General features: G+C 37.7%; 1 protein-coding gene and 1 pseudogene across 6 annotated transcripts in view; both read right to left on the bottom strand.

Moving 5' to 3' along the window:
* The window catches only part of Dzip3 (DAZ interacting zinc finger protein 3), a 113359-nt gene that overhangs the window by 30981 nt on the left and 69927 nt on the right, over nt 1-12451 (bottom strand). For all 6 annotated transcript variants that reach the window (XM_029567509.1, XM_029567510.1, XM_008841427.2 and 3 more), the window contains one exon: nt 12277-12404. In XM_029567509.1, coding sequence (XP_029423369.1) covers nt 12277-12404 — 128 coding nt within the window. The remainder of the gene's footprint in view (nt 1-12276; nt 12405-12451) is intronic.
* Nucleotides 7607-9283, bottom strand: LOC103740738 (annotated as a pseudogene).

Genomic DNA, 12451 nt, shown 5'->3' with positions numbered 1-12451 from the left:
TAAGGGAGATATGGATAAAAATTGGGTTAGTTTAAGGGAGGGGGGAGGAAGAGTATACAAGGAACCTAGGGGATAAAGGGAACGAAGGGGCTCGAGAGGTAGGACCATAGGAGAAGGGTATTATTAAGGGAGAAAGGGGGGAAATGGGGGCACCTTAAGGGGGAAAACCATGATGGAGGGGTGAGACAATGCAAGAGATAAACAATGCCTAGCCAGTTTTGAAAACCAGAGGGAACCATAATTACTCCTACAACCTACTGACAAACTATATGTAGCAGATCAAGAAATATATGTCTAGGTAAGGTTTATCTGAGAACAACTGGTCTTTGCCCAAGATTTATTTACATGACACACAGTAATTAAAAATACCAGACTTGTAGAACTAACCTTCTTGGATGTTTAACAAACATACTTTGAGGCCTATAATAATTTGATCAGAGGGACATAAAGGACAGTTTTTGCTCCTTGCCCTCCTAGGTCAACAAAGTTCCAGGGGACTATGAGCATCTCTCAAAATGTCCTGTAATATTGGTGGATCACCTGTCCTCTTGATCAAGGAGGCCATGGAGACCCCATGAGAAGGACTTGAACCAGTCTCCAGTCTACAAAGTGGAGGGTCAACACAGAGAATCATTTCCTCCATGCTTCCAAGCGAAGCCAGCCATGGTCAAGTAGGACCTTTGATTTATCTTCATGTAGGCAGAACTAAGAAAGGAGCCAGGGGCTCCTCCCAAGCCCATGTGACACCTGAGGAACAGATCCTCAAACGACCTTAAGAGTAAAAATAAATCGGTTCATCTGGTCCACCTGTACGGCCTTAAACACCCAAAAGGAAAGTATTACAAAGATTAAAGGGACCAATAAAATTTCATGAGAGTCCATATGTATAGCAGAGTCCTACAAGCTCCTGGGAACCTGCTCATATGATTCAATGGCAATGGTGTCAGTATATACAAGTACCATGCAGACCCAGAGATAGTAACCCAGCATAAAACCAGGGAAAATGAACAGCAGACCCCAATCTTATCTAAAAGAATATTGACTACTGATTGCTGCTAGATGAGGAACAGCTGACCTTCCTAAAACAAAGACCTCTAGATAGGCTGACTAGATTCACCGGATGGGCAAGTAGTGGAGAACGGCTGGGGTGCCGACAACACAGTGGACAGTAGCAGGGATGACAGAGTGTAAGGTGTCTTGGGGGCAGGAGACTATGAGAGAGTTCCATCTGGGAAGTGGGTGTATAAATGAATAAGATGGTTTGGGATGTTCTGTGTGATATACACACACCAAAGAAAAATCAACAAATGAAAAAAATGAATTATATTTGTGGAGGAAGCATGGAAATTTACGTCGTTAATTAATAGAGGTGATAAACATTACCATTGAAATATACCCGATGACTTTAAGACATACACACGTGCCAAGGATCTGAGTGCAACCGATTATGACTATTAATAATCAGGTACACACAGATTAGAGATGCATGTGCCAACATCTCAGTGTTATTAGCAAAAATAAGGAGTCTTTCTGTAAGGAACAATATATTTTAAAATGAAATGGAGATTTTTTTTAAAGGTTAAGAATCCATTCAATTTTATGTCTTACAGGGTTTATAATACGTGTCCAAGCTGGCCTGTGACCGCCACACATGCCGTGGCATTTGCATGCACTGCACATATGCCCACAACTCCACCCCCAAGTACAAATGGAAAAAATATAAAGAAACTAGTAATACCAATTTTTCTTACCTAAGGCACTTATTAAAAAAAAAAAAAAGCCAGGCATGGTGGAGCATGCCTTTAATCCCAGTACTCGGGAGGCAGAGGAAAGCGGATTATCTGTGAGTTCAAGGCCAGCCTGGTCTACATAGTGAGTTCCAGGAAAGCTGGGGCTACAGGGAGACTATGTCTCAAAAAAAAAAAAAATATATATATATATATATATGTATGTATATATATATGATAAAGTAAAAAAAATTATTTTTTTATGTATATGAATGTTTTGTCTGCATGTAAGTGCATTCATGTCATGCAATGCCCATAGAGTACAGAAGAAGGTATTGGGTCCCCTGGAACTGGAGTTACAGTTATTAGGTACCATGTGGGTTGCTGGGAACCAAACCCTGGTACTCTGGAAGACTAGTCAGTGCTCTTAATTACTGAGCCATCTCTCCAGCCCCAAGATCTGAATACTTAAATATTGCATCACGTAAGCACAGATATAATTATGTAGTGTACATATATATGAGCCAGTTATGATATTCAGGCAGTTGTAACTTCTCAATCCCATTTTTCATGATGTGGTGAGCTTCTTTGATTTTCTTTTTTACATGGCCAAAAATTCTCAAGTTAATTGTGACATCAGCATACTTCTGCACATTTACTAAGTGCTCCTGTTAGTTTAGAAAAAACAGGTCATTTTTATATAAATTGTTTTAAGTATGACTTCAATTATCATCAACAGATATTTGCAAAAAATTTACTGTATACCGAACATTGAATTAGGACAAAATTTATTTGTATTTTTCATATATTTTTAGGAAATGTTCTAGCACATTAAATAAATACATAAATAGGCATGTGGAAGCTTAAATGAGAACATAGCATGCTCATTCTTCCTTAATGCCCTGTGGTTCCCTAGATCTCATCTTATCTAGCCCACAGTGCACTCTACAGTGACTTCATTGAAAAGTTTACTGAAAGTTTTTCTTCCTTAGCACAACAATCAATCCTACTTTTTATCTTATAAGATCTCTATGAGTTAGTCTGGCAGTTATTCAGTTATTCTGTGTGCTTTTTAAAACTGCTACCAACTTTTTGACATAATTCAAGATTCATATGCAAATATAAGAAATATCCTTAACAAATCCTTTCCAAATTTCTCTCAATAGCAACATCTTGCAGAATTATAATATAACATGACAAGACTGATGCTGATACAGTCAAGGTACTGAAAAGTTCTTCTATCAAAGGTTCCCTAATTTTGCTCTTTCATAGCCATATTTACTTCTTCCTCCTCCAGTTCTTATAACTTTGGAGTAATTAATCTGTTTTTCATTTTTACAATGTAGTCATTTTAAGAATGAATGAATATAGAAATTGTATTGGAAATTTACAATTCATGGAATTAGCTTTTTTCAAGTTAGTTTATTACCATGATATCTGCAAGGTCTGTAGAAATAATATTTCTTTCTGGATGGTGGTAAGCACTGTCTTTCATTTATCAATTTTGGCCAATTTGTCAATTTTGTTGATTTTTAGACATGGCTTTTTGCTTCATGGATTTTCTCTACTGTTCTTCTGCTTCCATCTTCACTACTTCTAATGTTTATTCTTCCTTGAGCTTGCTTTATGGGCCTATTGTAGTTTTCTTTCTCTGGGTTTTTAAAAAATTTATTTTTAGTGTGTGTGTTGTGTGTGTGTTGCTCTCATATAAGTACACTTGTGTATGTAATGCCAGCACAGGTCAGAAGAAGGCATCAGATCCTCTGGAACTGGAGTTGTGGATGGTTGTTAGCCATCACATAGGTGCTAGGAACCAAACCTGGGTACTCCAGAAGAGCAGCCAGTGCTCTCAACCACTAAATGATCTCTCTAGTCCCTCTTTTTCTGAGATTCTGAAGTGAGAGCTTAGATTATCCACTTGAAGTTTTTTTGCTTTCCCCATTTTCTAATACTTATTACTATAACCTTAGAATTGTGTTAACTATGTATCACAACTTTTAATACAGTGCCTTTTCATGGTAACTCAATTCAGCATGTTTTTAGTTTGGAAGTTTCCTTGTGTTTGGAAGTTTCCCTCTACTTTTCTGCTAGTGATTTCTAGTTTGAATCCATTATGATCCAAGGACATGTTTCTCAAAAATTTACTAACATTTATTTTATGTCCTATGTTTTCTACTACTATGCTCTATGGACACTTGAAAGCATATATATTCTGCTGTTGTTTGATGAAATATTCTATAATACTGATTCCATCTTGTTGGTTGATAGTATTGCTTATGTCTTCTACAATCTTGATAACTGTGTTCAGTAGTTATATGGAATGCTGAAAACAGAGTTTAAAGTCATCAGCTATAACAGATTTTTCTTTCTCCATTCAGTTCTGTCAGGGTTTTTATTTTTTTGAGAATTTGATGCATGAGTACTGTATTTACACCATTTCTACTCCTTTATCTCCCCTCTCCAGCTCTTCTCATGTACCTCCCAGTTCCTCTCAATTTGATGACCTCTTCTTTATTACTGTTACGTGTGTGTGTGTGTGTGTGTGTGTGTGTGTGTGTGTAAAATCAACTGAGTCCACTTAGTGTTGCTTGTGCGTACATGTGTTTAAGGCTGATCACTTGGAAGTAGAAACCCTATCAGGAAGTTCGTCTCTGGAGAAAACTGATTCTCCCACCCTCATCAACCATTGACTGCATGCAGCTCTTCATCTTCCCCATCCAATTTGGCATGTAAACTGGCATTGTCAATATGTATGTAGGTCTTGTCTAGCAAACCATATTGTTGAGATGTCATGGGTGTAGCTTCCCTGTCATGTCTAGAAGACACTATTTAGCAGCAGATGTCCTGGTCTTCCGGCTCTTTACAATCTTTCTGATCAAAATCCCCATGATATTAATCACAGAAACAGAAAAAAAAAAATCCTAAAATTCACATGGAAGCACAAAAGATCCTGGATAGCCAAAGCTATCTAAGCAAGAAAAATAATGCTGGAGGGATTAACATACCAGATTTTAATCAGGCTTTTCCTTTTGTGTATTTTGAAGCTCTGTCATTTGTATAACTTGACATTCTTTAGGTCTTTCTGGTGGATTGATCCTTTTATTGTTATGTAATATCCCTGTTTTGTATCTAATGGTTCTGTTGGAAGTTAACCTTTCTATATTAAGTTTCTTTTTATTGATGTTTTCATGGTATTGTTGAATTTGAGGTGAGTTTCTTGCAAACAACATACTACATTTTTTTTATTTTATAATTCAGTTTGGAAGACTCTTTTAATTAGTGTAGTTAGGTCATTTAGACTTAAGGTAATTTCTATGTGCTGGTTTGTTTTTGTCAATTTGACACAAACTAGTCACCTGGGAAAAGGGAACCTTAATTTAAGCAGCATCCCTCCATGGTGTCTCTGTTTCAATTTCTCCTTCTAGCTTCCTGCTTGAGTTCCTCCAGTGACTTCCTTCAGTAATGGATTGTGATCTATGAGTTGTATGATGAAATAAATCCTTTCCTCCCCAAGTTGGTTTGGGTCCATGTTTTATCACAGCAACAGAAACCAAACTAATACATATTGATATGCTAGAATTTCAAAACTCATTTTACTGTTTGTTTTCTGTGCTTTTATTTTCCTACCTTAAGAGTTATCTGAAGAATTTTTTAAAAGGTTTCATCTTGACTTGTCCCTGGAGAAAACTGATTCTTCCTCCCTCATCAGCCATTGTTCAATGTTGTTGAGTTTGTCTATGTGAAGTTTTCTCAGTTGTTACACTAGGTATCAAAATGTACTGATGCATAATTAAATCAGTGGTATCTACCTTTTTTGTTTCAAGTGTAGAAACCATATCTCTTACCCTCCCTACTTAAAAAATATAGTTATTTTGTCTGTATACAGGCTGAATTCCACATGTGATAGTTATGGTTTAAGAAATTAATGAGAATTAGGATAAACTATCTTTTTCTTAATTCATTCCAATATTATTATTCCCTTTGAAACCTCCAGGCTTCTTACTCTTAAAAAAAAAAAATTGATGTGTGTGTGTGTGTGTGTGTGTGTGTGTGTGTGTGTGTCTGTATCCATGACTGCAGGGACACGGTATGCATATGGAGGTGAAAGGTCATCTTTTGGGAGTTGTTCTTACTTTCCAAGTAGTTGAGGGAGGATCTCTTGTTTCTGTTGCTGTGCTGCACACTGGAGGTTAGCTGGCCCAGAAACTTTCTGCATATTCTCCTGTCTCTGCCTTCCATCTTGTCCTAGGAGTGTTGGAATTAGAGAACCACCTTTCCCTTTTTATGGGCTCTAGGAACTGAATTCAGGTCTACCAGGCTAGCACGGCAAGCACTGTTGCCTGCTGAGTCCCAGGTCCCTAAGCTTCTCTTATTTCTTTTGTGTTTAGACATCACTACACCCTTCTTTAAGAGTAGGTTTGCTAGTAACAAGCTAACTTTTCTTTGGCCTGAGGCTGACTTATTCCTTGCGATTTATAAAGAATATCTGCGGGCGGTAAGGGGGTGGAGAAATGGCTCAGCAGTTAAGAGCACTTACTGCTCTTCTAGAAGCCGCAGTTTTGGTCCCAGCACACACATGGTGGCTAACAAAGGTCTATAACTCCAGTTCCAGGGGATCAGATGTCATCTTCTGCACTCCACAGGCACTGCTCACCTGTGATGATGCACTTCACACAGGCAAGTACATCATACACATAAAAATTTAAGAAAAAAAAATTAAGAAAAAGGAGTATTTGTGCCAACTTCAGGTTCATGATTCTGTTTTTTCTTTCAATTCTTGTTTTTTAGTAGCAGGATAATATTCTACTGCCTTATACTAGTCTGATTTCAAATAAAAAATCTGATATTATTATAATTAGTATTCCAACATAGTTACTTTATTCCCCACTCATCTGTGGTTTTACTTTCTTTAGTTTGCTACTCAAGGTCAATTGCATCCAAAATACTTAAATGCAAAAATGCCAGAAACAACAATTCCTAAGTTTTATATTATGTGCTATTCTGAATAAAATGATAAAGTCCTGTATCATTTTGTTACATTCTGCCTGGAACATGCACCACCCCTTTGTTAGGCATCTCTGCTGTGTGGTAGAGAGCCATCCACTCAGCAGCTAACTCTGCTAACAGATCAGCTATGCTTGTGTTCAAACAATCCTTATTTTACTTAGCTTCTTGAAAATTTAGAGACATATTTATAAACCTGAAGAGCTTTCAGTCGTTTCTTTAAAGTACATTTTTTTCTCCACTTTTTTCCCTCTGTTCTTCTTTGGTAATCCTGATAATAAACCCGTTGTCACTGTAACTTGGGTCCCTCATACTGTCTTAAACTTTTATCCCCTAATCTATTTTCTATTTGTTGAGTCTGAATAAAATCTAACCACCTGTCCCAAAATTCATTGATTCAATCCTGATCTTCACTGTACTAACAATATCTAACATTTTAAATTTATTTTTTTTTAGGGTTTCAAATAAAATATTTTATCAGCATTGTAGTTGTCTTTTTAACACGTGCACACACACACTCCCACACTCAGAATGATCTGTCTGGAGAAAAAAAAGACTAATTATGCCTAAGGAGAAAATGAAAAAAAAAAAAAAAACCCTGTAGGTTTTCATTATTGTAGGCAATTATGTCTACATCACTTACAAAGCTACTGCCAAATCTGTCCAAGGAAGCTAAGTTTTAAAGGTGGAAAAAACTCCTAGAGAAAATCCAACAGTGGCATAGCAGAGCTCTTAGTATGAGAAAGCAGACACAATGTGGAGTTTTGCTATGAAATTTCTTTGCAAAATATGGGGTTTATCAATGGGCAGAAAATAAGAAAAGGCAATGCAAAGTAAGCTTTTGCAGTCAATTTTCCTCACAATATTCTTCAGGGTCATAAGGAAAATGCTTCGTCTTTCTCTGGAATCAGTTTCAGAACTTTTTCAATTCCAATAATTTTACACTCCTCTCTTAAAGTAAAAGAACAAACCTGAGGGAAGTCTTTAAAGGTCTCAAGACAGATGGTTCCTGCTGCCCTCGAATGAAGAATGCATACTTGACCCTATTTCACAAAACAGGATCAGGTCTTACTTTTCCTCCTGATTTTTGCTCTATCAAACTTATTTCATCTTCCTGAATACAGGTATGAATATGCAGCACAACATTATACCCTGGCCAGATGATGGACTTGTGCTCTATAATCACTACTTGGGCATCAAACGTGCATCCAGAATGACAAAGGTTAAGGTCACAGAGCATGAATCCTGAAAGAATCTCCTCCTCTTCAATTCCTTTCAGTCTGAATTTGAGGTTTTTCACCCAGAGCTACAGAATCAGTTTCTGTATCATCAGAAAATATTCTGAGAACTTCCATGTTGTGCTGGTTTGGCATTAGAAGCTGCTGGCCTTTAAAAACAGATCCAAATTCCAGCTTTCCCAGGACTACAGTACCCTTATCCTTGTACTTATTGACCTGGTCTACTGAAGTCTAGCAAATTACCTAGGTATGGAATAAATGGTAAACGATGTACCAGGACACTGAGATTTGCTCTTGTTGGTCCTGAGCAGGGAATAAAATGAAACCCCTTTTTGGGATTGAAACCAACCTTTTTCAAAACTGACACTAAGTTCTCTTTACATTCTTCTTATCTTTCATTGTTCCAATTTACCATTGGATCATCCATCTTATTAAAAGCAAAATCAAGCATTTTACACCTGCTGTCTTTGTTAACACTGGGTGTTCTTTCATCTGACCTCCTTTTATAAATCCAGTTTCAAACTTTCCTTTCCTGGCTGAGATTACCAGCATAGCCAAGTTAGCCTGAGAAGCACTGACCAATCATATTTGGGACAAAACTCTTGTGGTCTTGTGGTCAGAGGCACCTAGTTGTGAAATGCTTATGACCCACTTTTACTGTTTTACCCTTGTCTTGTTCTTCCCAATTTGTATCTTAAGGCCTAAGACAAGTACCAAATTTCTCTCTTTAAGGCTCTCTTTCATATTTCTCATGTGTTTTTGTCAACAATTTCAGTCAATTACATTATCTGTTTTCCAATGGTAGACCTCCCCTCATCTACATGACCAATGAACACATTTTCACATGCTTAATTTGGAGCACCTGGAACACCTGGCAGCACAACCACTGATTTAGGGTTTAGTATTTCTTTTTCCTCCTCCATTATTTCTTGGGTATTTGGCATTCTTCCACCTCCTGAGGAACCAACCCTGGCTCTGATTCATTTATTTTTTTGTGTGTGTTCCCATGATTCTTCTGGGGACATTTCTGTCTCTGCATTTTCTGCATCAGGTCCTGAAAGTTCCATGCTAACACCTTCACATAATAATGATTGCTCCCTAGAGGATTCCATAGGTGCTGAAGGGTCAGTCACCCTTGCTGTTGCCTGCTCTTTGGTCCTTGGCTGGAGATCACCATGTCTGGACTGGATCCCAAAGGAAAAACTGACAAATTCTGGCAAGAACGATGGACAGGAAGGGCTTTGCGTTGACCCTGAGTTGTAAGCTGAAGGCCATGCTGAGGTTCTCACACTGGGCCTCTACTGCTGAGGCCATGGAGCTGCAGCAAAGGTCAAGGGCCGAAGGCAGAGTCCTTGCTGCTGCTTCTGCCCTTGTCACCTCCATTGCTGGGATCCCTGATACGTATGTGCTTTAGAGGGAGCAGGAAATTGTGATGGGGCGGTCAACCTTGGAGGAGCGGGTCACACAGACCCAGGAAGGAGCACAAGACTGTGGGGCCAGTGGCTACTGTGGGGCCAGTGGCTAAGAACTTTCTCCCTGGCATCTTGGGCAGCAGAGACTCAACTCTTCTAATGTATGTAAGAGGGTTTCTTGCCATCCAACTCCAACTACCTCCAACTACTCTATTTTTCGACTGTACTTTTGCCTTGGTAGTTCCAGGATCTACAATTTTTTACTTCAATTACTATATATTCTAGTTGTATAATTTCATTATTTTTATAAAATTTTATTTATTATAACCTTAGCTTTTTTCTAGGTTTCATATAAAAAAGCTTAATTTTACAAACATTTCTATGACTGTTTGAAAATCTTTATCAATAATTATCAACATTTAATTATGTTAATATTATCCTCTGCTGGTTTTTTCTCTTTCATGTTGTGATTTTCCTAGTTCTTGGTAAGATAAGCATTTTCTACCATAGCCTAGGTATTTTGAGATATTGACACTAGGTTCTAGACTCTCAGTGTCACAGTGAGCCTGGCCAATAACATCTTAGCTAAAATGGCTATTGAATCATACTTTCCCAATGAAGATGAAAGGTATGTAAATTCAGTCCCACCACCAGCTCCTCAGAAACTTCCTGCTGGGCCTCTCTGGCATAGCTGAGAGGAAACAGGAAAACAAAATGCCAGTTAGCCCCAGAAGCAAAGACTTGGCTATCTATGAGAGATAACAGAGTAGGAATGAAGCCTATTAGTCCTGCCTGCTCAAATTAACTTGCTAAGTCTCGCTGATACTGGCCAGAAGTAGAGGATCAGCTCCTAGCTAGTCACATCCTAACAGCAATATTAATTCCTCCTGCTTGGTGAGAGTTGGAAGATGAATTGTCTAGGTTCAATATTTAGAACCATCACAAAAATACTTAAAAAAGATCATTTGCGTTCTCAAAACTGCCAATAATACCCTAGCATAGGGATAAGATTCTTGCAGCCTACTTTTGTTAGAGTGTACTGACAGGTTCCTAGTGGTGGTGAGGGATCCAACAGTGTTTGGCTGGAGTAGGTACTATCAAAAGATTTTGTGTTGTTTTATTTTCTTTCACCCAATCCTTTGGCTAGGGAAAACAGACTTGCTTGGATCCCCGTTCCTGTGCTTACTGTCAGTTCCAGCTCAGAGGCTTTCAGAGGACCCTGTCTGGGACACATATTAGATGTAATTAGGAAACTTACCGCTACTTCACTCCTTAAGTCTTTAGACAGTAAATTTCATTCTTGTACTTTTGCTCCCACACTTATCTGTTATGTTAGAGCTAGGATATTTAAGTTTTAAGAGCACAGAGTTATGAGGAATAGGGCCGTTATATCTTGATAGATCTGGAAGTTCTTTTATTATATGCAATTTGAATTCTACACAGTGTACTGTACATTAGCTCATAAGAACTGTCTCACATATCTTGGTATCTTCTGCATGTATCTTATATAATTCTTCTGCCATAGTGGATATTTGATAAATGTTCAACACCAGATATTCTTTGTGTGAAGACATGCAAGTACATGAGGGATATTGAGGAGGGATATTCACAGATGGCAAAGGAGATGGGTTACTCATCTGCATGGATGGAGTTGCTCTTATATGACATACTTGTGGATTAATCATCTTACAGAGTAACATTGTTTTGATTCTTGAAGTGTGCCATGTGTGTACAGCGCTCATGGGGCCAGAAGAGGGCACTGGATCCCCTGACTGGAGTTACAAATGATTGTTAGCTGCCATGTGGGTGCTGGGAACTGAACCCAGCTCCTCTGCAACAGCAGTCAGTACTCTTAACCACTTAGACATCTCTCCCGCCCACAAGTATGAGTTCTTAATAAATCATTTGATCTAGCTTAATTTGTTCAATTTTTCTTGGGTTCTATCCTTTTAACTGAGAGGATATTTCTAAGTCCAGTAGAATAATTCTCAACATGCTTGCAACTGAAATTATATTGACAAAACAGTGGCATATAGCTCTTCATAGAAACTTTTTCTTGTTGAGATACAATATACAGGAGACAATTTAAGACCTAAATTTCTGTCACAATGGTTTTCCAATCTTTGAAGATACATCTTGGATCACATATTCTACGATATCCCCTGGTACTTGTCTGTTCTCCTTATTAGCATCCCCCAAAATACAAAATGGGTTATAGTCAAGAAGGTCACTTTTAAAACTTCTTAGGTGGTCTCAGGATATTACTATTAATTAAAGTAAGATGTTACAAATCATGCTACAATTTCAACTATTCTGTGGTGGAGGCAGTGATTAGTAAGGACATAAAAAACAAAGCTAGTCATTTGTTCACCCCTATTATGTCAGTCAAAATTTATGGTCTTTGACATTCAATACTGAAGGTTATAAGAGAAAAGAAGATTGGTCAAGATTGTAGGAATCTTAATAAATTTGCTCTTAGTCTCTCAAGTGTAGAACACAAATGCTCTGAAAGACCAAGATAAAGAAGCACTCAACTGATTCCATGGGTGTCTTTGAGACACATATTTATTGTTTGTTACAAAGAAAAAGTAAACTGTTGATCATGTTTTTATAAATCAGAGACATGACTTGAAGCATAATTATCCTTCCTTCCTAATTTTATTATGCTCACACTTTTTCAGCCAGTACATAAAGAGCTTGATATACGAAACGAGCAGTTGTTTACTTCTCAGTCTAGTTGGCACAACAAAAATGTGGATGGTTTTTAAGCACATGCTGTCTCTGGAATTCCGACTGTGTAGTCACACTGCCATCTAGTGGCTACAGGAAGATTATGGTTAATAAAGGTAAGGTAAATCCACACATTTCCACTTCTATCAAAAGTTTTGTACTTACTTGGATGCTTTATTGATTCCAAAAGCCACTTGTTGGTTAAGAGATGTGATGATTTTGTCTTTCTTTTTAATCTGCATTTGATTTTCTTGCCATCGAAATGTCACTGTTTTCAATTGCCTTTTGTAATCCTGATCAGTGAAAAATGTTATTTCACAATATTCAAGTCACCAAAAAT

Source organism: Nannospalax galili, unplaced genomic scaffold, assembly GCF_000622305.1.
Source record: "Nannospalax galili isolate Female #2095 unplaced genomic scaffold, S.galili_v1.0 scaffold261, whole genome shotgun sequence".
NCBI lineage: Eukaryota > Metazoa > Chordata > Mammalia > Rodentia > Spalacidae > Nannospalax > Nannospalax galili.
This window is presented reverse-complemented; position numbering and strand designations above follow the sequence as displayed.